Below are 27,768 nucleotides of genomic sequence, written 5' to 3' on the forward strand. Positions count from 1 at the left end.
GCGAGACTAGGAGCGCCGCCGCGGGAGGGGCGGGGCCTCGCCGCGCCCAATGGCGTTCGTTCTGCTCAGGCATTCAAACGAAGTTCGAGGCGCGCGGCGGCGGTGACGGGTCATTTTGTTTCCATTCCACCAGCAAGGGACGGACCCGGGCGAGCGAACCTAGAGCGGCTGCGGGTAACGGCTCGGCCGCGCGCTGTCGGGTGGGGCTGGGGAGCCGCCTCTCTGCCCCGTGCCGAGCTAAGCAGGGAGACAGTCCGAGAGGGGAGTGCTGGTGCCCGGCGGGGTCGTTAGCTGAGCCCTCGCTCCCGCACCCGGTGTGTGTGTGTGATTGCATTAGGTGAGCCCCCCCACACACACACACACACAGACACGTGCGGAGTGGGGGGCTATTGTGTTAGCTGAGCTCCCCCACAGACAGCGGCCGGGGGAGGGGGTAGCGCAGTAACCGAGCCCCTCTGCAGGGCTCTGAAACTACTTTAATTTGCACCATACCTTGGTGCGCCCCCGACATCTCAAACACTATGTGCCATCCGGTCAGGGAGTGTCCCTATCTAACAACGGCCCCCGGACGGCAAAGGGGCCTGGCTGAAACCTCAGGATTCACCGTCATTGCAGAGACACAAATCCCAGGAAATGTCTTTTCCCGCTGTGGGAGTTCCCAGGCCCCTCTCCTGCAACTGATGTGTGAAATGCCACATGCACATTGCTCCTCTCTGGGTGCATTTATTGGGGGGGCCTTAATTGGCTACAGTACTTATGGACTCTCAGTAAAATAAATGCCTCAGGAAGTATAAAATGTGTGATTATGACAATCTCTTTAAATCTAGACAGTCTGTCAGAAAGAAACACTGTGGAGCTTGATGCCATTAGTACTGTGTGTCTTGTAACTTGACAAACACATGAAATGTGTCATAAATGACATCCTCATCTGTGTCGCTTTTCCTTCTTAGCCTATGCATAACCTGCCTCAGGTGGCATGTGACTAGGATTCATCACTGAATTTGGTCCACTGGTTGGTTTCCCCAGGCTGCGTACTGACAGGGAGTGCGATCCATGCCCCTTCTGTGCTGCTGAACTGCTGTTAATGGCTTGACTTTAACTCATTTAATTTACATTTAAACTAAATTCTTGCTAATTTTCATCTGGCCTGTTGTTGAACATGAGCCAAAGTCCCCTTGGCTTCCCTCTGAATGAAATGTAAGGCCAAGACAATACAAAACATTTAAAGTAGCTCTCACAGAAAATGGAAAAAAATGGTATTAGTGAGAAGGGGGGGTAAAATGGCAGAGGATTCTGATGGGGGAGGTTTGGTTGGAAGTGGGGACTTTATGGGGGCATTCTGCCCTCTTGAAGTTTGCCTTGCTCCTCTACACCTTCCAAGCAGGGCCCCTGTCTACAGTTGCTGGGTAAATTCCACAGCTGTTCCCCTTACTGGGAGGAGGCTTGAATTGCAGCCAGCTAGTTCTTTAGCAGAAGAGCAAGGTGGCGTTCCTTAATTTTATAGCCAGGCTTTATTTGCTGACTACCCTTCCCTTCCCCCTGCCCAATTCCCCTGGGGAGATAGGAGGAAATTCCCCATGTGTCTCTGGTCTCCAGCCCTGTTGTGGCAAGTCTGCAGCTTCTACAGTGGATTTCTGTGTGGGAGCACTTTGCTGTCAGAGTTCTCTGCAGCTGCAGCTTTTGCAGCTGCTCTGAGCCATCCCTGTATGCGTCTTTTTGTGTGAGAGGATCACTGGCAGCATGACATGGAACTTCATAAGTTCACCTCAGTAGCTCAAGGTGTACAGTTTGGTACTGTCACTGTATTTGGTATGGGTCACCACTGAGAATACCAAACTGAGGACAGATGTCAAGAAACATGGCAGACACACCCCTAACTGGTGGTGTATTCTATAATAAGATTTCACCAAGCCAGTTAACAACAGTGATTCCTGTAGCACCACACTAGTTATCAAGAAGCCAAAACAGAGTTTCCTTAGGCATTCCAGCCCCTGACTTACCACCCAGACAACTGGATTTTTGTTATGAATGATTATTAAAACTAGAAATCATATATAAAGTTCTTCCAATCCCAAAGGACCAGCCACCTTCCCAGCACAGTATATGCTTTCAGGATCTTACCAAATATCACCCTGCAGCCAATTCCTTTAGTTAACTAAAAACTAAAGATTTATTAATAGAAAAGAAGAGGGTTATTAAATGGTTAAAGGAATCATATACAGTTGATTTCAGAGTCTGTAGGTCAGGATAATAGCAGTGATGGTGATTCTGCTAGCGTGCAGTAAATCTCCCTGGATCACCTAAAAAGATTGGGGATCATCAGTGTTTTTCCAAAGCTTCCTTGTTAGAAATCACAATCTAGAGAAGTGGAGCAAGAAAGAAGACAAAGCAGTGATGTCAGTCTCCTATTTTATACCCTCAGCCCATGTGCCTAGAAAGTTACTGACAAAAAGATGGAGTCTTAGATCACATGTCCTTCATGCCTCACTGAGTCATGTGGCAACCATTGTCTGGTGCTTTCTGAAACTTATCCAGGAGAGGCGAGCTGGGTCTCTTCAATGGCCCATCAACACAGGGATGGCTAGTATCGATGTAAATTTGCCCTGTGGGTGTCACCCAAGAGAAAAACATACTTGATATACAAACACATAGCCCAGCGGTTCTCAAACTGTTGGTTGGGACCCTAAAGTGGGTCATGGCTTAGACTTGCTGAAGCCCAACCCTGAGGGCTTCAGCCCTAGGTAGTGGGGCTCAGGTTACAGGCCCCCTGTGTGGGGGCTGAAGCCCTTGGGCTTCAACTTCTCCCCATCCTCCCACCCAAAGTGGTGGAGCTCAGGCTTCTTCTCCCCCCCCCCACCCACCCCCCCGCCTCCTGGGGCAGTGGGACTCGGATGGGCTGAGGCTTCTGGCCCCCCTCCTGGGGTTGTATAATACAGGCAGTCCTCGGACTTAGGACACAATTGGTTCTTGAAAATTGCGTTGTAACTTGGAACCGCAGTACACTCCATTGTGGGACCAAGCATCATAAAGTCAAAAACAATTGTAAGTCAAATCAGGGTGTCAACTCAGAAACATTGTAAGTGCCATTCATCGTAAGTCGAATGTTGTAAAGTCGAGGACTGCCTGTATTCATAACTTCAGGTACAATGATGATACCTGGATTTAAACAGAATAATCATACTAAATATAGTATAACTTTTCCATTGATACATGACATACTTTGTACAGGATTTATTGCAATCTGTAACAGTGGTGACTGTATTAGTGTAATTAGTTATATTCCTTTTTATACAGAATCACAGGTACAAGCTCAGGCTAGGCATAGCAGGAAGCCAGCCAGCTTGGTGCCACATGAGATTACACCACCCATCTGCCCAGTCTCCGTGTGCAAATATACTGCTCAGTAGAACTTTATGCCAGCGTGGTTGGTGATGTTATTCACCATCATGAATATGGCCAGGAGAGTGCATTTTGTTTCATGGGCGTATGCTGGAGCACTGCACTGCATGCAGCCACTGTTCATTTGAAACTGAAACACTTTTTAGTTTTTTAGCATCCCCCATTTCCAACAAGCTCACAGTTTGGTACCCCCTGTCTTAGTGGATATATGGAGTGCTATACAGTTGCATCTTTCAGAGATGACCTTAAGCCACTTATATACAGTGTAGTTTGTAGCCATGTCAGTCAGTCCCAGGATATTAGAGAGACAAGGTTGGTGAGGTAATATCTTTTATCGGATCAACTTTTGTTGGGGAGCGAGACAAGCTTTCAAGCTATACAGAGCTCTTCTTCAGGACCTGAAGCTTGTCTCGCCCCCCAACAGAAGTTGGTCTGATAAAAGATATTGCCTCACCCACCTTGTCTCTTGAAATGATTTATGGCACTTTGTAAGAGTGTGGTTTTCCTGTGGTATTCATGAGTAAAATTTCCCCTCATACCCCACTGCTGTGCTTCATGCTGTAGTCTATAGATCTCTTATGCAAGAGATGGCCTATGTAAATGTCAACTATTAAGTTGCTGATAGGTGTTTACCTCGTCTTCTCTAGTGATTTTCTTCATCATGGAGGTGACAGGAAATTTCTTCAGCAAACTGCGAGCTTTAGCTGTCACTTTGGAGAAAGAGGCTGAGCAACTTGAACAAGCATTAAATAGAGAAGATACACGTAAGTGTGTGAGAGGCTGCACCTCAAATCTGGTACTTCAATAAAAGCAGTTAGTTTTGTGCTCTCAGCAAGAAAAACACATTACAAGAGAGGTCAAAATATTTCCATCCTGCTCTTTTGTATGGAGATGCAGATTCTAGTTTCCGATGTAATATGGATATTTGGATTAAGATGGAATGTTGAATGCTGAGATCTATAGACTTTGAAGGCCACATGCCTTGTTCAAAACTTTAACTTTTTTTGTTTTGCAACTATTTTTCTTTGTTGAAATTTCTGTATGTTGTGGGTTAAATCTTGTATGGTATGTTCCTAGAATGGCCTTTTTAACATTTGATATAAAAAAAAAGGAAAATTTGTGATTATGAGTTGTGGAAACTGGCAAATTGTTTAAAAAATATGATACCTCTCTTCTAGAAAATAATAGTGATGCAGCATTACCTACACGTGAAAAGTTTGCTTAAACTTATTTTGTTAACCTCGTTCTGGCATATTTAAGTTGTGGGCTGCAGCACTGTGTGGTGAAGCTCTCCCTTCAGCATAAAAAAACCACCCCGCGAGGGACAGAAGCTGTGTCGGCAACATAACCCTGTGCACACTAGCATTTATGCCAGCGTCACTTATGTTGCTCAAGGGAGTGGAATATTCACACCCCTGAGCAACATACGTTTTGCCGACATAAGTGATAGTGTAGACATAGACTGAGTTCCTGGAGGACATGCAGTAACCCTCCCCCGGGAAGAAGAATACAACCTCTTTTTTTACAAACCCTTCACCCTTATGCACATGATACCAACTAACGCTATAGTTGTATTTACCCTTCATTAAACTCAGATCACGAGTTCTCTTCCATGTAACTGCAGACTATCTCCAGGGCCCCACTACATAAGAATGGCTATACTGGGTCAGACCAAAGGTCCATCCAGCCCAGTATCTTGTCTGCTGACAGTGGCCAATAACAGGTGCCCCAGAGGGAGTGAACCTAACAGATAGTGATTAAATGATCTCTCTTCTGTCATCCATCTCCACCCTCTGACAGAGGCTAGAGACACCATTCCTTACCCATCCTGGCTAATAGCCATTAATGGACTTAACCTCCATGAATTTTAAACCCTTTTATAGTCCTAGTCTTCACAACCTCCTCAGGCAAGAAGTTCCACAGGTTGACTGTGCGCTGTGTGAAGAAGAACTTCCGTTTATTTGTTTTAAACCTGCTGCCCATTAATTTCATTTGGTGGCCCCTAGTTCTTATATTATGGGAACAAGTAAATAACTTTACCTTATTCACTTTCTCCACACCACTCATGATTTTATATACCTCTATCATATCCCCCCTTAGTTTCCTCTTTTCCAAGCTGAAAAGTTCTAGCCTCTTTAATCTCTCCTCATATGGGACCTGTTCCAAACCCCCTAATCATTTTAGTTGCCCTTCTCTGAACCTTTTCTAATGCCAGTATATCTTTTTGAGATGATGAGACTACATCTGTACGCAGTATTCAAGATGTGGGTGTACCATGGATTTATATAAGGGCAATAAGATACTCTCCGTCTTATTCTCTATCCCTTTTTTAATGATTCCTAACATCCTGTTTGCTTTTTTGACTGCCGCTGCACACTGCATGGACATCTTCAGAGAACTATCCACGATGACTCCAAGATCTCTTTTCTGATTAGTTGTAGCTAAATTAGCCCCCATCATATTGTATGTATAGTTGAGGTTATTTTTTCCAATGTGCATTACTTTACATTTATCCACCTTAAATTTCATTTGCCATTTTGTTGCCCAATCACTTAGTTTTGTGAGATCTTTTTGAAGTTCTTCACAGTCTGCTTTGGTCATAAGAACATAAGAAAGGCCGTACCGGGTCAGACCAAAGGTCCATCTAGCCCAGTATCCTGTCTACCGACAATGGCCAATGCCAGGTGCCCCAGAGGGAGTGAACCTAACAGGCAATGATCAAGTGATCTCTCTCCTGCCATCCATCTCCACCCTCTGACAGACAGAGGCTAGGGACACCATTCCTTACCTGTCCTGGCTAATAGCCATTAATGGACTTAACCACCATGAATTTATCCAGTTCTCTTTTAAACTCTATTATAGTCCTAGCCTTCACAACCTCCTCAGGTAAGGCGTTCCACAAGTTGACTGTGCGCTGCGTGAAGAAGAATTTCCTTTTATTTGTTTTAAACCTGCTGCCTATTAATTTCATTTGATGACCCCTAGTTCTTGTATTATGGGAATAAGAAAATAACTTTTCCTTATAGTCTTAACTATCTTGAGCAGTTTAGTATCGTCTGCAAACTTTGCCACCTCACTGTTTACCCTTTTCTCCAGATCATTTATGAATAAGTTGAATAGGATTGGTCCTAGGACTGACCCTTGGGGAACGCCACTAGTTACCCCTCTCCATTCTGAAAATTCACCATTTATTCCTACCCTTCGTTGCCTGTCTTTTAACCAGTTCTCAATCCATGAAAGGATCTTCCCTTTTATCCCATGACAACTTAATTTATGTAAGAGCCTTTGGTGAGGGACCTTGTCAAAGACTTTCTGGAAATAGAAGTACACTATGTCCACTGGATCCCCCCTTGTCCACATGTTTGTTGACCCCTTCAAAGAACTCTAATAGATTAATAAGATATGATTTCCCTTTACAGAAACCATGTTGACTTTTGCCCAACAATTTATGTTCTTCTATGTGTCTGACAATTTTATTCTTTACGATTGTTTCAACTAACTTACCAGTCTGTAATTGCTGGGATCACCTCTAGAGCCCTTTTTAAATATTGCCTTTACATTAGCTATCTTCCAGTCACGGGGTACGAAAGCTGATTTAAAGGACAGGTTACAAACCATAGTTAATAGTTCCGCAATTTCACATTTGAGTTCTTTCAGAACTCTTGGGTGAATGCCATCTGGTCCCGGTTACTTGTTACTGTTAAGTTTATCAATTAATTCCAAAACCTTCTCTGACACTTCAATCCGTGACAATTCCTCAGATTTGTCACCTACAAAGGATGGCTCAGGTTTGGGAATCTCCCTAACATCCTCAGCCGTGAAGACTGAAGCAAAGAATTAATTTAGTTTCTCCGCAGTGACTCTATTGTCTTTAAGTGTTCCTTTTTTATCTCGATTGTTCAGGGGCCCTACTGGTTGTTTAGCAGGCTTCCTGCTTCTGATTTACTTAAAAAACATCTTGTTTATTACCTTTTGAGTTTTTGGCTAGCTGTTCTTCAAACTCCTTTTTGGCTTTTCTTATTACATTTTTACACTTAATTTGGCAGTGTTTCTGCTCCTATTTACCTCACTAGGATTTGACTTCAACTTTTTAAAAGATGCCTTTTTATCTCTCACTGCTTCTTTTACATGGTTGTTAAGCCATGGTGGCTCTTTTTTAGTTCTCTTACTGTGTTTTTAATTTGGGATACACATTTAAGTTGGGCCTCTATTATGGTGTCTTTGAAAAGTGTCCATGCAGCTTACAGAGATTTCACTCTAGTCACTGTACCTTTTAATTTCTGTTTAATTAACCTCTTCATTTTTGCATAGTTCCCCTTTCTGAAATTAAATGCCACAGTGTTGGGCTGCTGAGGGGTTCTTCCCACCACAGGAATGTTAAATGTTGTTATATTATGGTCACTATTTCCAAGCGGTCCTGTTAGTTACCTCTTGGACCAGATCCTGCGCTCCACTCTGGACTAGATCGAGAATTGCCTCTCCCCTTGTGAAAAAAACCGAGGAGTCCTTGTGGCACCTTAGAGATTAACAAATTTATTTGTTTGTTAGTCTCTAAGGTGCCACAAGGACTCCTTGGTTTTTTTGCTAATACAGACTAACACGGCTACCACTGAAACTTCTCCCCTTGTGGGTTCCTGTACCAGCTGCTCCAAGAAGCAGTCATTTAAAGTATTGAGAAATTTTGTCTCTGCATTTTGTCCTGAGGTGACATGTACCCAGTCAGTACGGGGATAATTGAAATCCCCCACTATTATTGAGTTCTTTATTTTGATAGCCTCTCTAATCGCCCTCAGCATTTCATAGTCACCATCACTGTCCTGGTCAGATGGTCAATATGTTATGTTCTTATTAGAGCCTGGAATTATTATCCATAGAGATTCTGTGGAACATGTAGATTCATTTAAGATTCTTACTTCATTTGATTCTACATTTTCTTTCACATATAGTGCCACTCTTTCCCCCTCTCCCCTCCACCCCATCCCCCCGCACGACTTGTTCTGTTTTTCCGATATATTTTGTACTCAGGAATGTTTGTGTCCCATTGATTGTCCTCACTCCATCAGGTTTCTGTCATGCCTATTATATCAATATCCTCCTTTAACACGAGGCACTCTAGTTCACCCATCTTATTATTTAGACCTCTAGCATTTGTGTACAAGCACTTTAAAAACTTGTCACTGTTTATTTGTCTGCCCTTTTCTGATGTGTCAGATTCTTTTTTATGTGAATGTTTCTCGTCTGATCTGGCCCATACTTTATCCTCTCCTGACTAAAACCTAGAGAATCTCTATCAATAGACTCTCCTCTAAGAGAAGTCTCTGTCCGATCCACGTGCTCCTCTGCAGCAATCGGCTTTCCCCCATCTCTTTGTTTAAAAACTGCTCTGCAACCTTTTTAATGTTAAGTGCCAGCAGTCTGAATTCACTTTGGTTTAGGTGGAGCCCAGCCTTCCTGTATAGGCTCCCCGTATCCCAAAAGTTTCCCCAGTTCCTAATAATTCTAAACCCCTCCTCCCTACACCATCGTCTCACCCACGCATTGAGACTGAAGCTCTGCCTGCCTACCTAGCCCTGCCCGTGGAACTGGAAGCATTTCTGAGAATGCCACCATAGAGGTCCTGGATTTCAGTCTCTTCCCTAGCAGCCTAAATTTGGCCTCCAGGACGTCTCTCCTACCCTTCCCTATGTCATTGGTACCTACATGTACCACGACCACCGGCTCCTCCCCAGCACTACACATAAGTCTATGCAGATACCTCGAGCGATCCACAACCGTTGCACCAGGCAGGCAAGTCACCATACGGTTCTCCCAGTCATTATCTATGTTTCTAATGATCGAATCTCCCATTACTAACACCTGCCTTTTCCTAATGACTGGAGTTTCCTCCCCCAGAGAGGTAACCTCAGTGCGAGAGGATACCCCAACATTATGTGAAAGGAGGGTCCCAACTACGGGAAGGTTTCCCTCTGCTCCCATTGACTGCTCTCCTTCCCTGAGCCTTTCATCCTCCTTAACAGCGCACGGGCTGTCTGACCGGAGGTGGGACAAATCTACAGTGTCCCAGAAAGCCTCATCAACATACTTCTCTGCCTCCCTTAGCTCCTCCAGTTCCGCCACCCTGGTCTCCAAAGCCCGTACGTGGTCTCTGGGGGCCAGGAGCTCCTTGCATCGAATGCACACATACGCTCCCCGCTTACAGGGCAGGTAATTATACATGCTACACTGAGCGCAATAAACAGGATAGCCCCCACTCCGCTGCTGGACTTCTGCCTGCATTCTCTCCTACAGCTACCTAGGTTAATGAGAGGGTTTTTGTTTAAATCAAGACGTTTTGATCATAGTTTAGTTTAAAGGTTTTAAAGAATGGCAAGTGTACCTCTCCCCCTTCCCACTCCCCTTCCAAACTCCCTGTTAGTGGCCCCTATTCACAAAGCTCCCTGGTCGCTGACTCACTGCTTTATAAAGCCCTGATAGCCCCACCCCCTGACTAAGGCTCAGCCAATGAACAGAGGCTTCTAGATTTCAAACCTTGTTTAGAAGCTCACAGCATACAGTCCTTCAAACAAAACAGACAAACGCAAGCTCAGCACACAGCAAGTAACCCCCAAACAGAAAGACAGTACAGACAGCCACTTACCTCAAGGGTCCTGTATTTGCTCCTCCTTCACCTGGAGGACTCCCTCTTGAAACTCCCTGTTAATGGCCCCTGTTCGCAAAGCTGTGACACAAACAACATAAGTAAATTACATTACATCCTTCCCATGCCATTGTTGGTGCACAGGGCGGAAACTAGTCTCTTCCGTTCTTCTTTGTCATTTTCTGTTGCTTTCATCTGCTCTACAGTGTTGATCAACTGTTTGGCCTGCCCTTCTAAGGGTTCTTCTGAAGGTTTCTCTTGGGCAACCTTGTTTCCTGAAACCCGTTGTTTTCCATTTGACAGCCTCATGTGGGAATCTGTGTGTTGGCACCCAGAGTTCTTGTCCCAAATATGTGTCATGCTTCCTTCTGATTCCGATGGCAACAATCGGCTGGTTAGTGATTTCTCGGATCTTGTGTTCATAATGAAGTCTTTCCAACCAATGCCCAAAATCATTTGTGGGTACTTATTTTTGAATGCATCTAATTTTTCTGTCTAATGATTTAGTAGATAGCCAGCTCTCAAAGCCATACATTCGCACAGAGATGATGTTTGAATTGAAAATTCTCAGTTTTGTTCTGATGCTATATATGTAAGCTTGGAAGGATTAGATTTTTATTGCTACATGTCAGTAAATGTCATTTTCACTATACACACACAAACTGATGAAAAAATATTGCCATAGATGATAATTGAAACTTACCGATAGGCAAAGTAAGAAATTCTGCTTGAGAACTTATTAGAGTTTGATTTAAAGGTATTTACTTTATATATTTTGACGTGATATTGACAATTCGTGTTTTAATGGTTATAGAGCTTTACATTTTTGAATCTCAACATCTGCTGTCATTAAATAATTGTCTGACGCCCCATATAATTTCTCACAACTGAACATTTAAATCGACATAAATTAAAAATGTTTTAAAATAAACATTGATATTTCTGCTGAAGTTATATAAAATAAAAAGTTCTGCCAAGCCTACGTATTTCTTTGATTACCATGCGTTTTTAAGTTTAGTAAATGCTGTGTTGCCTTTCCTATCCTTGATCTCACTTCCTTCTTGAAGTCTCTGTTGGCCAATATGGTGCTGCCTACGTAGGTGAACTGTTCTACTTTTTGTTTTTGCCTTGTAGTGTGATTTTACTGCTAGATGACTGGGCTTCAAGGATGTTTGTTTTAGCATACTAATCTTGAGCCCTGCTTGGCCTGGTGTTTTTGCCAGATTGTCTATCTTTGTAACTTTTCAGGAGTGTCATTCAGTAGTGCAATATCATCAGCAAAGTCTAGGTCTTCTAGGCATTTGTCATGCTATATCAGTGTTTGTGTTGCCAGTACCCTTCTTCATTATCCAGTCTCTGGCAATGCCAAACGGTGGTGATAAAATGCAGCCCTGTTTTATGACAGAGCCCAAGTTGAACTACCTTGTCTGGTTGTTTACCCTTACAGCATCTTGTACGTGGCCTTGATAATGGTGACAACTTTAGGTGGGATTCTGTAGGACTGAAGCACATTCCACAATGTATGTCTGTGCAGGCTGTTCAAATGTCTTTTGAAAAATCAATTAAATTGATGATGAGGGGAGCTTCCCAGGTTAGACATTCTTCTATGATGGTCCTTAGTATAAATATCTCCTCTACGCAGGATGTCTTGGGCCTGAGTTCTTCTCTAAACTTTGTACCCACTGCCTTTCTTCCTGCGTAGTGTCACTCAGCAGACGGCTTTCCCTACAACTGAGTAATGTAACTTCTCTCCCATTTTTGCAGTCAGTAAGATCACCCTTTTTGGATATTCTGACAATGATTCCATCTTTTCACTGGTCATTAGGGGGGTCTCTTTTTTCCCAAACCGTTGACCAACTGTCTGTTTTGTTACGGTGATGGGATCAAGTTTTTAGTGTTTCTGCTGTGACTTGATCATCTCTCAACGCTTTATATTTCAGTTTCTTGATTGCAACCTGTACTTTTGACATCTCTGTTGGGCCAATGTTAATATTGAGTTGATCCAGTTTGCATGTTTCATCGAAATCTGGTGCTGAAATGGGGCTTGTCTGTTGAGAACTTCTTTGAAATGTTCTGCTCATTTGTTTTTCTGGCCTATCTCAGTTGTAAGCATTTTTCCATCTTTGCTTTTTATTGGCCTATTTCCTATTTTGAAATTTTCACTTGGTAAACAACTCTGACTTTCTATCATAGCAGCAGTTTCAGCTTCAGCTGCTAGGTCTTCAACATATCTCCATTTATCTTTCCTTGCATTGCTTTTCACTGCTTTCTTGCTCTCCTCTTTTGTTTTTTCCAATATTTCATTGATCTTAGAATTCAGGAGTTTTCCTGTCAGTACTTTTCTTTCATGGATGAGAGGCCACATTTCTTGGCTTACCCTGTTCTTGCTCTGTCTACACTGATACCCAACTGTGGCTGCTGCGGGTTAAATCACATTGTCTCTGGAAGTCTGAGCACTGCTCAGGTCTGTTGTCTCTCACCTTCCTCTGCCTCTGGCAATGTCTCAAATCTGTTTTTCAGTTCAAGCAGGAATTTCTCACTGTACACTTTTGTTTTCTGTTTAAAGTTGATAATTTAGTTTGAATTTGAATTTCAGTTTAGAAATGCAAAGATTTTGGCCGCTGCTGACATCTGCTGCGCAATGTACACTTGAGGCTTGGACAGATGACCTGACTTTCAAACTAGTGCAGTTGTGATCATAGGCGCCGATTCCGTGGGTGCTCCGGGGCTGGAGCACCCACGGGGAAAAATTGGTGGGTGCTCAGCACCCACCGGCAACTCCCCCTCTATTCCCCCCCGCCCCCAGCTTTTGCCTCCGCCTCCTTCCCTGAATGATACCTTGGTTCCGTTTCTATAATCAGTGTGGGTTTTTTATGAGGCTAGGTGGTTAACCTTGTGCTCAACCCTCCCCACTTTATTCATGCTTGGGATGAGCAATCACATTAAAGTTCAGCAGGCCAGCTTAACCTACAGAGTGCAGTGCTGAAATGAAGGATACTAGATTTCTCAAGTACACTTGCATCTCTTTGATCACACACTCAGGGGTCAAGGAGAGGGATTCTCAAATCCCCAGAGACTGCAGCCTCCTAGGTTGCCTCATATCAAAATCGCTCTTCGAAGCTGCTCCAACTAATTTCTCTACCATTCAGTACAGCTACATCTAACACCATGAACGCAGCTCGGGAGCATGCAGATAATTCACAGTGGGAGCTCCAGGTGGGTAGAGTTAATATTGCATGGGCAGGTATCTCAACTTTGTATTTCTTCGTTTTCACAAGTTTGAGTTTTGCTAAACTTGGAGTTTTGGAGGGGCATGAGATACCACTGGGCAACCTTAACTCTGCATTAATGACGTTTTTTTTTCTATTTAATCTTTGATGACAATTCAGTGCCTTGTTCCATTACCTCTAATCCTTAAAGTCAGTAGGTTTTACTTACATTTTCTGTTTCATTGTAAACCTATTGCTGCTTGTATTGTCCTTATTGATCTAGTCTGTCCTATGCTATTTGTCTATCTATTTGCATTGCTTACTTGTTTTATAGCGTATCTGCACATTTGATTCAAGGTTTTAATTTGATTTATCAACTCATACTTTTCCTGGTCTGTACATTGCCATGTCTTGTCACATAGCAGATGTTTCTTCTTGCTTCAGCTATTCACATTAACCTCAATTTCCAATATAAGGGACAAAGTCTGCCTGCTTTTGACCTACATGCATAAGTGGGAAACACTGGCATCTGTATGCAAGCAAACAAGTCAGAATTGGTATTAGATTCTGCTTTTTGCAGGTATAGATGTTTGTATCCATGTTTCTGCCAAACTGAATTGAAGGTTAACCCTGATAAGAGGTGAAATTTGGCACAGGTATCACATTTTCACAGCACATTCTTATAGGAGTAGATTATACCTGTGGTGATATTGCTTCTATAAACAGGACTTTCTAGCATCATTCACTGGAGCAGTAATGGAGTGAACCTAAATTGATCCTCATCAATTTCTCTCCTCTTCCCCCTGTGGCTTTGCATCCTGTGTAATGTCAGTTGTCACGCTGCAGTCTCATGATATGTGGGGCATTTGGTTTATAATATTACAGTTGGTTCTTTTTTATATATGTATTTGTTTTTTGTTTTTCATGTTGAATCTAATAGAAGTATATGTCTATGGTAGAAATAATTGAGATTACCGACTAACTTAATGAAAGGATATTAACCTCTGTTTTTCTTCCAAAATCGTTTTCCATTAACATGTATATTGAAGAATATGAAGATGAATCTCCAATGAGAGTTTTACATGACCTGCATTGTGAAGTCAGGACTCTAAAGGTAATGACTCATCACTTGCTTGTCAAACTATACAGCAACGTATCTTTTTATTTTCCATAACATGACAGATCATATATTAAATATTCTACAGTTCTAACTCATGAAGGTTAACAACTCAGAATTTGACTTGTTTTCTTTCAGTTTGCAAGTCCTAATTATTTGTTTTCCAAACTAATTACTTTAGTAAATTCTTTGTTTATAGAGATGCTGGCACTGAATTTATAATAAACCAATTTGTGCACTTCATGAGAGGGAGACCAAATTTAGTAAGCAAACAGATCCCAGTTTCAGGCTTTCACATGGTGGTTAAAAATGGTAAAAAGATTTTTAAATACACAAATATTTTGTCTACTGTCTTCTCACTCTGGTATTTAAATATTGAATTCATAGATTCTAAGGCCAGAAACGACCTTTGTGAGCATCTAGTTTGACCTCCTGTATAAGACAGGCCATACAATTTCCCCAAAATGATTCCTAGCGCAGATTTTTTAGAAAAACATCCAATCTTGATTTTAAAATTGTCAATGATGAAGAATCCACCATAACCCTTGATAAAGTGTTCCAATGGCTAAATTGACATTTGAATTGACAGTGTGCTGAAGTATTCCGTAACCCAAAATTTCTAACATAAATGTTCAGATAGGGAGTAAATTGTAGCACTGATGGAGTTCAGATTAGATGTACTAATATATGCCCCAGTGAACATGTTATCTTGCTATAAGAGTTTTATGGTGAACTACATAAAAATACAATGGAAAATATGGAAGAAACTTATTATCAATGTCTAATGGTCTGTTCAAATTATTCAGTGGGTGTTTTACTCATGACTTCATTGAGAGCAGTCCCTAAGCAACTAAAATCTTCTAACGTTCTCATTTGTTTGACAGTTCCATCACTCTTAAATTTCCTCCCTTCCCCACTATCTAACATTCTAGCTAGCTGCAGGTATTTTGGCTGAAATATGCAAAAGGGCAGTATCCAATCCTGGAGCCTTAGATGAGAAGAAATGCTTCCTTCCCACAATCTGGAACTCTAACTCTACTTAACTGCTGTGTGGGCAATGCTCTGATCTTTTGCCTCCCATAATATCAGAGCAGCAACATCTCAGGACCTTTCCTCAGTGAGAAAGTAGAGACAAGGACTGAGAATTACAAATTCTGTTTGAAGTCAACTACTAAGCATCTTAGATTAAATCTTCTTTTTTAAGAGCTTCCACTATCTACTGGTTAGTGTAAAATATGGTGACAATTGTGCTGTAATGTTCTATCCAGCCAGCAAGTTTTAATAACTCTTCATTTCTGCACACTGGGATTGAATTTGAACCAGATTAGTCTATTTGAAGTACTGACTTATAGGGGAAAGTCTGAGCCTTCCAGTCCCCAAATTCCCAACATGTTTTATTGCTACCATAACTTCGTACATATTTTTATATTTCTGCTGTAGGATATACTTCAGACATAAGCATGTTGTTCCATATAGCAAGGTAACTTGTGGAAATTGAAGGTGGTGAATATTGTGTTCCACTTCCTTCCCATTATCAAAGCAAAAAAATTAAAAAATTGAGTTTGTACACCTTTTGGTTTCCTTATTAATATACAGAAAACTTTGTGAAGCTGGTATGGTTGTGACACGTATACTTGACACACTCCCAAAAGCAATTAAATGGAATTAACCCACCTAATAATACATACTCCCCTCCATCACATATGGGCACCTATTTACTATTACCACAACTACCATACATAGCACACCACACCCATAACTGCCTCACTCAATCCAGCCTTCTCCACATACCCCTTTAATCAAAGTACCTCCTCCCAACGTTATTAGTTGTGGATATTAGGTAAGAGTGTATTGTGTTAGTAGAAGGTAGTTTGGTAAAGTGGGTGGTGGAAGGCTGGCTTCCCTAGGACTGCGTTATAGTTGTGGTACATGGACTGGTGCACAGTAGTTTTGATAATGGTAAGTTTCCTTTGGGTGGAGGAATAGAACATATGTACTGTTAGGTGGCTTAACTTTTCATTTACTGATTTTGTGTCAAATATGTTGTGTGTAGCAACAAAACTACTTCATAGCAAAGTTCTGTGAATTTCCTAGTTTTGTAATGATTAAGTAGGGATGGGGAACTGGGTAAAGGGAGGAGGCCTGTGTGGAAGCAGAAGTGCAGCTGATGATGATTTTATCTATCGGCTCTCGGGTGCCAACAGCTGCACATATTTATTAATGCTTTATTTACTGGCAACTTTGGTGTATAAACTTTCAAGAACAACAGCTGAAAATTACCCTCAAAGGAGCTCAGGTATTAAGTGGCTGAGCTTCTAGCAAAAATATGCAATCTCTCATTAACAACAGCTACTGTGCCAGAGGACTAGAGCGTAGCAAATGTTGTATTTATGTTTAGAAAACATTCTAGGAGTGATCTGGGGAAGTAAATACATGGTGGGAGGGCTGGGTGTTGAGGGGTCCAGGTAAATACCCCCCACAGCCAGGAAAATTTCAACCAAAGCACAGTGTGTTCTGAAAAGAAGATGTTTAAAAGCTGTTTACAAATTTTGCATTTGTTTTTTACATGTGTATCTTCAGTGACTAGCCTTTTGAATAAAAGAAGACTTTATTTAAAGAGTCAATACACTCACCCATTTAATGAAGCATACAATAAATATATCTTTGAACAAAACTAGGGAAGAACAAAGCTATTTGTAAATTAGTATTTTAAAACTCACGCCTCTACTTTTTTCCTTCAAAGGGTGATGTTAACGCTACCGTTGATCAGAGTCGCTCTGAAAGACAAGAAACTTATGATTTCATGAAGGCCATTAAAATACTGATGCAAAGAAATACAACAGATCTTGAAAAAATAAGAGAACTGTTCCAGAAATATGGTTATCAACCACTTGTTAAAGATAACTCAGGTAATACTACTTGAAAATACTGTAGAACCTTTGGAAGATTAAAAATATGATTTCTGATAAAACATTGCCCTAATTGTAAGCATCTCTGTATTAAAGCACAGACCAAATGTGCTAATATGATAAACTAGTTACAAAACATAATACAGGCTTAGCCAGATTTCTTTGCATTAACATTTCTAACAGTAGGTCTATTCGTAAACCCTTGAAATAGTATGCAACTTGAAATTTTTACCCTTGTTGCATGGACAAGTTAAATATCACAGTAACATGCATAAAATTACACTCCCTGACCCTGTAATCTATCTTTCATTTCAGGTGTCATTAATGTGGGCCATAGTAGTATTTGTTTTACAGTAATACTCAAAGATTTGGGGTCCCATTGTGCTGGGTGCTGTAAACACATGGACAAAATGACAAAGTTTCTAGAGTTGAGACCATTTGATGTGGTTTTTAAACATAACTGTCTTGTCCTATATTGAATACTAACTGATAATTAACAGCATGTTAAAACATGTAACATGTCTTCTTAACCCAATTTGTTATCCTAGCAGAGGCTTTGTCTACATGAGCTATTGCACTGGTTTCACTTAAATCAGTTCATACCCCTATACTCTTATGTTGGTTTGAATGGCTTTTTTCAGTTTAGCTTAAATTAAACTGAAATAAAGCTGGTTTAAACCAAAATAAGTGTCCATCCAGCGGCTTGCACCAGTTTAATTAAATTGTTTTAAAATCACAGTGTTAAACCAGTTTTGCACAGACAAAGGCCTTAGACAAAACCAAATGATTATCTAGTGGTGTCTCTTCTTTAATGTTGCCTCAACTTTCCCCAGTCTACTCCTTATTGATATAAAAATCCCAGTAGTACTTGAGGACTAATATAAACCCTTAACAGTATTATATTAAATTTTAAAGAAAATCAGTAAATATGTGCAATACTAAAGCATTTTCAGAAGTGTCACCACTGGCACTCCTGCTACTTATACTATCATTTGAATGGCTTTCTTTTAGTTGCTATTATTTGTAGGAATTTGCAAGTGCTGTTTTCTTGAGTGTCTTAGTTTCTGAACATAACGTAGGATTTGGGCACTCAGTTACCTTTGCAGTGGGATCTTCTTCGTTCCTCTTGATTTTTTTACATTGTGCTTGTGCACATTTTCACAGTTTTCTATTAACTCTTTGTCAGTGTTGTTTTTCTTAAGAGCAGTCCAGCTGTTGCTACACTTTCTTCTATAATCTTTCCTCCTTCTCCAAATAATATTCCCTGAATTTGAGAAAATGTGTGTTTTTAATCACCTTTCCATTGTAGGGTTTCGTGTCATTTCCAGTGGCACCTTCTAGTATCAAGAAAATATTTACTTCATTTTTCAAATGAATTGCCTTTTTGTTTAAAAGTAAACATTATTCTCTCTCCTTCCATAGCCCTCAACATTTTGGTACATATTAATTTGCTTTTTATAGTTTTCAGATTTTAGTGATCATTGTGTAGGAGAGTTAAAATATTCTTTTCTTTTAACCATTTCTTTATTGAAATAAGTACACCAGAAGTTCCTTTGGATTTCTGTTACATTTAACAGGATTTCAATTTTACAACCATAGCCATTGACTACACGGCACCTCTGCACAAGAGCAGGGGACTGTGCCAGCATATCTGATTGTAGAGATTAAGAAGTAAAATGAAAATAAGTCCATTATATATCATATTTAGCCTAGGATTACAAAGTAAGTCTTGTTTTTTTTTTAGTCTATAAACAGTTCTTAAGTGGTAACTGAAATTTCTGAAGTATCCTTTGTTTTTAATAAAACAGTGGAGAACGAGGAGGAAGTTAACCATGCATCTAAGGTATCTGACCAAGCTAACTCTGATCAAGAGAAAGTGGAAGATATGTCTAGCTTTCCTGCTTGTATTGGGAAAACATCTGTGCCTAAGGATCCCCTGCGTAACCCACAGCTTTCAGATTTCGGTCTTTCACAGTACGCATTCTCCAGAACTTGGGATGTGATGGATGTACAATCCCATACAAATATGCATAAAGAAGATTCAAGAAATAGAATTCCAACTCCCAAACAGACCCCATATATAGAGCCCAAAACACCAAAATGTACATTAAAGATGGATGATTATGAGTGTTTAACTCCAAAGCTTGAACATTTTGGCATTAGTGAACATACCATGTGTTTGAATGAAGACTATACAATGGCACTTATTAATAAAAATGTTCAGACAAGAAAAAAGTAAGTAGATGTTTTTAACTTCAGACTATCCTGTGTTTTCTGTAGTAGTTTCCTCTGATTGTACTAGTTACTTGCAATTTTCTGATGGTATGTGATCCTTTTTTTCATATTGATTTCCAGCTTTGTTAGTGTTGCATTTTGAAAAAAACACTATCTATCTATCTATCTATCTATAATACTCACACACAGCAACTCTCTGTTGCTTTTTATAGATCCAGACTAACATGACTACCACTCTGATATTTGACAGCATAATAAGTAAATTATATTTTTAAAATAATTTAGGTTGTTATAATCTAAAGTGAGGCTATTAAAATAGGTGAAGTGTTTTTTTTTCACAATGTCCTTTTAAATTCTACAACTCAGACAGTTTCTCTTAATGATTTATTTCACTTAATGAAAGAGTTAGCATATGGAGTGACAAAAAAGGGCTGATAATGAAAACTGTCACAACTTTAATTATGAAGTCAGTGTTAGTTCCATGGGACTTCTATAATTTGACTCTATATTATTTTTTAAAACTCAAATGGAAAATTTGTAGTAGAATTAAACAGAAATCACAGCATAGTTGGCTGTTTTTCCTTCACACTTACTGAGTAGGTGGATTTTTTTTTTTGATCAATCCTAAAATTCAAATTCTTTAAAAATCAAATCTCCAGACAGACATTATGCTCTTACTATGATGCCAATGTATGTTAGAACCAGTGGCTCGAATTGTAAATACTACAAGCACAGGCAATTCAGTTATTTTGCCTTTTTCTATACATATGAAAAATCAACATGATAATTTCCCACATATATTCCACCCATTGGCTATTCTATGGCTGCTATTTCTCTCCCCACTCTGTGGACTTGTAAAGGAATCAGTCTCAATTCATGTCTGGATCATTCTGCAGAGCCTGCACTTGGGGTGGGGGGGAGCTGATGGGAGGCTGCCGGCCCACCCTGGTTCCAAGCTCCCACGGCCAAACAACGTTATAAGCAAACATTGCGCAACTTCAAATGAGTGTGTTCTCTAATAGATCAGCGATGTAACAATGAAACAACATTAACCAGCACGATGTTAAGTGAGGTGTTACTGTAGTTTAATTTTTGTTTCATTTGCCCTGCAGGATAACAATCCTCTTCTTGCACTTTCTCTTTCCTGGACTCTTTCTTGTCAGGGATATAGTGCATAAAGTATGCAGAAAGATTTTTACATGCTTTTAAGCAGGCTAATTTTTGTAAATAAGACTCTGTAAAATTTAATTTGTTTATTAATTTAATGGGAAGAATCTGTATAAAGTTTGATATGTGTCTGTAGCCAGAGTGACACAAAGTAGACTTATTAAATGTCATTTTTAAACACCTATAACTTAAAATGGTTTGACTAATTGCTTTCAAAAATAATTCTAGCATACTTAAAGTATTTCCCCAATTTTTTTCGCTAGAAATACTTTTTCTGTGCAAAACTATAAGAGATATGAAAATGGGTCTTGTAATGAAACTTGGGTTGCAACCTTCATGGAACTGCTATTAAGTAGATAATCTGTGTAACGTAACCTGTAACTCAAACAGCTTGACCAATTTTCCTGAAGCTTTAGGGGGAAAAATTCTCCTTAGTCTTGAGTAACTTTGGCAATTTTCAAGCCAAACTAACTTTCCTAGCCAGTAGGGAGATAAATATATGGGTCTTAAAATGGAACCTGGTTGCAACCTTAAAGAGACATCAACTTAAAATCATACAACAGCACTTCAGGTATAGTCATGGGAATTCCCATATCAGATCAGACCTGTCAGTACCTTATGTTTAAGGGGAAGGTTCAAGAATCCCTGTTGGACAATTATGGAATCCGTGGTCATAGGGAAAACAGGGCTGGGAAACAACTTCCTCTGTCTTTCTCGTTGCTAATCTCCCTCCTCTGCTGTATAGATTTCAGGCAAGAGGGAGAGACAATGTAAAATAAAATGGAAATATGGACTCTAAAATCAGATCAAGTGTGGGACAAGACAACCTGAAACTACTTTTAATTTTTTTTTTTTCCGGAATGACTAGGTTTCAAATCTCTTGGGCAATTGATAGGGCATGGATAGATTGCTGCACTTGTACGCTATGAACTATGGGATTTGAACCATAGCTTTCTTTGAGGACGAGAATGTGTGTAGTCTTATGTATTTATACAATTCCTAGCACAATCCTGATCCTGATCAGGCCTCTGGGTGTAACTGCTATATAAATGTTTAGTAAGTTGACAATATACCTTTAATCATGGAACCATAGTCATGGTATTTTAATATCACTTTTGATGTATTTTTTAATCCCAATTTGTAGTTTTCCAAAGGAAGATGATAATGAAATGTGTGTGGCACCAGAAACATCATCAAAGTCCAGGGAAATCATGGTTACTCCTGGACCAGCAATGAAAACACCTAGCGAAAATGGTAAATTCAAACTATTTGTAATTAATAGTGGTAATTTTCAGTTAATTCTGGAGTAAACTTTCTGCATTGACAGTTCAGGTTTGATACTCGTTTGCATTATAAGGGTTCAGAAAATTAATTTTAAAGGGTACAAAAGAAGGTGGGTTTGGCGGTGTGTAAATCTAGCATCCAGACTTAAAGATAAATATTTGTTTTCTCTCCTATCTCCAACACCATCATCCACAGAGACCAAATATGTTACTCTGTGAGTCTTTCACCTTCAGAACTTAATCGTTGCTTCAGTAATTTTAAACTTTTTTATTAAAAGAACAGGAATGAAATTACGTTGGAATAAGCTGACCTGATATTATAACTTGTAACTCTTTCAAGATAGCTGTACAGTATCTTAAAAGAGAAAAATGAGACATACTTCAGAAGGTGTATGAAGATCTTAGAGCAAAATTGTACACTGACAGATATTTAAACTTTGGGAAAATTGAAGCTATGTTTATGTGAGAGATTTGTTCAGAAATAGGATGTAGATCTGTTGTAAGCAAGAGAACTGGTTCTTGAATGTGGATATTGCTATGGATTTGAATCTAAAATTTGCATTGTATAGATGGACTAAAGCGTCTAACCTTAAAGATCCTTCTAATTTAGTTATGTCTTCACCGTGGTAAAATGGTCAGCTAGTATTATATATTTTCATGCTGTTTTGGGATGTGTAAATACACAAAAATTGTTACTGCAGTCTCTAATACAGAATTGTAAAATTGAACTGTTATAGATGCCCTATGTATTCAAGCATGTAAAATTATTACTCATATCCATTATTTTAGCTGTTGATTGCCTGGCTTCTCCTTTGATACCCGTGTTCTGCACTCCTGGTCTGAAAATTCCTTCCAGAAAGGACAATACCATCTTACCCAAATCCCCGAAGATGAAAGAATCAAATATTTCTAATCAGACAGCAACACCCACTCTTCCAGACTTTGAAACAGGCTGGCTAAAAACAGAAAGTAAAGTAAGTGCTTAAATATCATTTTAGTAATCATATTTACTCAGTGACAAGTGAAAATGTACTTAGATATAATTTTTTTAATGAGTCAGTAATGGCCTTCCCTTCCCACACTGCTTTTGTGGGCAAGTGTATCACTGTAGAACCAATCTCCATAACATCAACTTGAAGTAATTAATAGCATTCTTAATTTGTCTAATAAAACTAAACTAGTTGAAGACATTTTACTATAAATTTGAATACAATTATCATCTTTTATACAGCCATTAAAGGGGAACAAGGCTGAGTCATTGCCAGAGATTGATGTGACAGTTGAACAACACAAAGAAGATTGTTCTCCTCCTATTTTAAGTTCTGACAAGTATCTTGAACATCTCGGAAGACCCTCTCTTCCAAAAATATCTGACTATGAAAATCTCCTTAATACTCCTCCGCCTCCAGAAATAACAAAGATACCAGAAGACATTCTGCAGGTTGTTTTTACTTACTTCTTGTTTGTGTTTGTGCCTGTGGAATCTGCATTCTGTTATCAGATCAGTGGTGTGGAAAGACTACTTCATTTTACCAGTTTTGAATCTGGAAATTCTTTGCTGCTTTCAGTTGAAAATGTATAAACCATAGTCATGGTTTGAATTCTTGCTCAGATAATTACCTCTTTAATCCCTTTAATGTTTTATTTTAGATATTATCAAAGTATAATCCCAAAACAGATACACCTACAGTAATGAAAATGGAGACCAAAACAGGAATTGCTACAAGATTTGAAAGGAATATCCCAGATTATTGCAACAAAGAGAACAGGTGAGAGTGAATTCCCCAGATGTACTAAAGAAATTGAATTGGTATAATTTAGGGGAGTATATTTGGAGAAGATATATTCATTTAGAAATTAATATTTGCTCTCAGATCAGCTACCAAAACAGCCCTTCTTTGTTGTGTCTTAATAAATGTGCAATATTTGGCCTGGTATTTATGGTGACTTTCTTAAGGTTCCTTTTCTGCTTGGTCTGTAGTTCATACAAATATATATTTGTGTGCAACTAATAACTTCATTTTTTATAAATAACCAGAATAAATTCATAGAATTTAAAATGATCATGTTGAGCTGTATAACTATCAAAACTGAAGGAGTTGTGACCTGGCAAATATATAAAAGTGTGTGCTATATCAGTGGTGGGGAATACATAGCAGCTTCCCATACTAACTGGCCAGAACTGTGGCAATCTAGCAATTAAAGACGACATAGGACAGATTACTGTACCCTTCCCAAATAGCATGTGTGTATACATGCAAATACAATTACTTCATGACTCTGGGAGAATTGACTATGAAGAATGTAAACAGTCAAGAAATACTGCTTACGCCTTTATTAATCAGGAAGGAACCCAAGTATCCTTTAAATGTGCAGTCCAAGGACTTAATCAAATCTAATGCTCATTCTTGTACAAAGGAGGACAGGAAAAAAATTAATGTCATAAAACTCTGTAACTTTTTTACCTTTTCTTTCTTCAAGGGCTCTTTGCCCACTCCCTGAGAACCAATGCCCAAATGGTTTCTTCAGACGTTCTACTGTTCAAGATTAGGTCATTAAAACCAGGGAACAGAAATAACCACCTGTGACTTAAATGACCAATCACGCAGCCCAAATAGCAAATTTTGAATACTCAGATGCTTGCAGCAAATAGTTGGAGAACAAATCTATAGGTTGAAACAAGTTTGCACAACATATCTGAGCAATTCTGCATAATGGATAAATTAGTAAAAATCCTGTTCAGATTGATCAGGAAAAGAATACATTATTTGTGACAAATAACTTGACCTACTATGGATATCTTACACAGGATGATATTCCTCTGCTTCAGTGTTCTTTATTGTGCTTGTTGCTTACTCTGATATTAAACTTGTAATTGCTACAGATTTTAGAGTATTGGTGAGGAAAAGACAAGTCTTCTTCAGAGTTAAGGTCATCATACCACAGTATTCATGAGAGCCCTGAATGAAACCGAGAACACTCTGGCTTACATCAGCTAGTATGTTTGATATTGGGATCCACTCTAGTTCTGTATCAAATATAATAAAGCTTTAATTTAGATGGACTTTTTCCCTGTCAAGCAAGATTTACAAAGAAATGTCTCTTTCAAAGGCTTTCTGTTTGAACTGACAAACTTAGTTCTCTTTGTTGAAGACACTACTGAAATGTTAAATAAACTTCTATTCTGGATATATTTGCAGAGGATATTCTGAATCTATCAAATCAAATGATTGAGAGTGAGCTGGGCATGGTTCTGGATTTTGAGCCACATTCATGGATCTTCTGAGTCTTACAGAACTTAAAGCATTCGAAGAAATAGAAAACCAGTGAAAAAAGACCTATATCTCAATTTCTAATAACTTTCAGCAAGTCCCAAGGAACTAGTTATGCAAAACTCTCATGGAAAAGAGATGTACATTGTCATAACTTGCCTTTCTTCAACAAAATACATCTCCATGGCACTAGCTGCAAACTTGGAAGTGGGAGGCATAGGAGAAAGAGGACTTCTTATACACACCTGGGGCGAGTAAAATCGTTTTAATTAATAATTTGTACTAAATCTCATATTAAAATAAAGCACTCTCAAAAATATATTTGTGCTACATTTCTGTTAGTGATGATGTTGTTCAAAGAGCTTTGCAGAATAATCCTTCATTTAATTCAGAACTGGTGACACATTCCATATGATTATTTCTGTCTGCTTACACATGTTTGTGCAGTATACTAGAGAGAAGAGGATGATTCAAATAATACTAAACTGAAACTTCAATATGCTGCCTTAGAAAGTAAAATCTCTAAATCTTTCACTTACATTATATATCTTGTTAAGAGCACTGAATTTAAGGTCAACATTTTATTAAAATATCTGTTTTGTTGTCTGTAACCAGGACCTTGAAAGCCACTCCAGTGACTAAAGAACTAGAAAGAGGAATAAATACAGTGTTACATAAACAGCTTCTAAATAAGGAACTGTTTACGCACATACACTAAGAAATTGGTTCTCTCTTTGGGGCGGGGAGAGAAACAAGATGAAGAGGAAATGAGAGAACTGTATTGAAAAACATTTTATAAAAAAAAGACGGGGAGGTGTTAAATATTTGACCCACTTTAGATAGATACTTATCATGTGAAAGATAGTTGCAAATGCTGAATTGTTTTAATGAATTTTTGAAAAGATCATTCCTAATCACATCACTTTTGATCCATGCAAAGTGATGGTGGTTTGTAGTTATCAACCTGAATTCCAGCACTCTCCTCCCAAGTAGTCCTTATTTTCAGAGGCCTTGTTATCCAGAACGGGGCCTGAGAGGCATTACAAGCAGGAAAACCAATAATAAAGAACTGCTTAAATCCTGTCCCTTAAAAGCAGTCTGATACAGAGGAAATTACTTGTACTGATTTGAAAGGAAAACGCTAGCAAGAGGCAACTCTGAATGTTATAGGCAACAGACTTCTGCTGCATAGTTCCTCTCATTATTCATAACGAATGGGTAATTCCTCCTACCTCTAGAATTTGGAGGCGATCTACTGTTGTTGCTGGGAGCTCTGGGACTAAGCCCTTCCCTTTGGCTTAGGCCACCAAAATTGCTGCCTCAGGCCGAGGAACAAGTTGGTAGTTCAGTTTCTCCCAACCAATTTGTTTTAACAAATTTATTTATTTATTTATTTATGCCGTAGTGACTTCATTTCAGCTTCTAGTTCTTCTCTCCCTCTTCTGAGCTGAGAACTTACTGGAGCATTGACGCTCTAACCCTCTAGTTCCTCCAGAATAGCACTTCTTGACTGAACTCCCTTTGCCCTGCACTACAGCAGCAAAGAAGCCCTGCAAGCATTGAACCAAGTTCAAGAGGTGCTGTACACTGCTTTTCAGGAGCATCAGAGGGGGAGCTATGCCCTGCTTCCAATGAGCCACAGACCCTTGCTCTGCCAGTGCATGGGGCTTCAGAGGCTGAGCTATGCATAAGGTGCTATCTTTCTCCTGTAAACAACCAGGGTAAGTAACATACACATTACCGAAAGAGAGAAACACCCACCCCCAAAAAACTAAAAACACTGACTCCTACGAGACAGAAAGCCAGTTGCAGGTGAGGAGCTCATTAATATTAATAATATTGCTTCCACTTACTCTAATTTTGCTTATCTCTTGCTTTGAGGACATCAGATCCAAAAAGTGTGCTTCTGATTAAAACCAAATGTTAAACTGAAATGAAATGAAACCTAAAATTTCCTAAATTTAAGAACCTAAGTTTGGTACAGCACTAGTCCCACCAATAAAAAATATAGTCAAACCTTCCAAAAGATCCCAAAGACCATAAAAATAAGGACAGTACACCAAAATTTCAAAGCTTCAACTGGCTATTCAGACAAGAAATGATTCATGTACTTAGTAAGGAAAACTTACTACTTGGCAATCAAATGGCTCATCGCATAGGGATATGAATCTTGCTTTGGGTGTGAAGTCTTGGATTTACATTCAGATCAGGTCCTTGCAGATGTGTGTAAAATGTTTTAGCAGTTTTTCCTGGGACTTGATGTGATTTGTGGCAAGAGCAATGGCTCCTAACTGAGTGGCTTCAAAGAAGTTGTTTTATACCCATCAATGATCAGGGAGGACAGACATGATTAAAAAAAGGAGGCGGTGTTGCATTATATAAGAATATATACACTTGTTCTGATGAAGGAGGTGAAAGGCAGAACAGTTGAAAGTCATTGGGTAAAAATAATAGGAGTGACACCATGATAGGGGTCTACTATAGACCCCCAAGTCTGGAAGAGGCATTTCTAGAACAAACAACAGGAATCCAACACAAGA

General features: G+C 39.4%; 1 protein-coding gene across 10 annotated transcripts; it reads left to right on the forward strand.

Annotated features, from left to right (window-relative positions):
* The first annotated feature begins 14 nt into the window (after window positions 1–14).
* On the forward strand, window positions 15–25,547 carry SKA3 (spindle and kinetochore associated complex subunit 3). Of its 10 annotated transcripts, none has more exons than XM_065595069.1 (10): window positions 15–174; window positions 4,047–4,163; window positions 14,295–14,359; window positions 17,106–17,271; window positions 19,080–19,506; window positions 21,818–21,927; window positions 22,746–22,930; window positions 23,188–23,397; window positions 23,607–23,725; window positions 25,157–25,547. In XM_065595069.1, the coding sequence occupies exons 2-10, from the start codon at window positions 4,061–4,063 to the stop codon at window positions 25,188–25,190; spliced, it is 1,419 nt and encodes a 472-aa protein (XP_065451141.1). In that variant the 5' UTR covers window positions 15–174; window positions 4,047–4,060; the 3' UTR covers window positions 25,191–25,547. The 10 variants fall into 10 exon arrangements, with proteins under 10 accessions (XP_065451141.1, XP_065451154.1, XP_023961383.2 ...); XM_065595082.1 differs by having other exon boundaries at window positions 23–314; XM_024105615.3 differs by having other exon boundaries at window positions 24–174; window positions 24,841–25,547.
* The last annotated feature ends 2,221 nt before the right edge of the window (window positions 25,548–27,768 follow it).

This window comes from Chrysemys picta, chromosome 1 (assembly GCF_011386835.1).
Source record: "Chrysemys picta bellii isolate R12L10 chromosome 1, ASM1138683v2, whole genome shotgun sequence".
In the NCBI taxonomy this organism is placed as follows: Eukaryota; Metazoa; Chordata; order Testudines; family Emydidae; genus Chrysemys; species Chrysemys picta.

Excerpts from the sequence above, each read along its gene's own strand:
- SKA3 (XM_065595057.1), top strand. The coding sequence starts at position 4,061 with ATGGAGGTGACAGGAAATTTCTTCAGCAAACTGCGAGCTTTAGCTGTC. Across the intron at positions 17,272-19,079 it reads ACTTGTTAAAGATAACTCAG|TGGAGAACGAGGAGGAAGTT; the intron begins GTAATACTACTT and ends TTAATAAAACAG. Across the intron at positions 21,928-22,745 it reads GAAAACACCTAGCGAAAATG|CTGTTGATTGCCTGGCTTCT; the intron begins GTAAATTCAAAC and ends CCATTATTTTAG.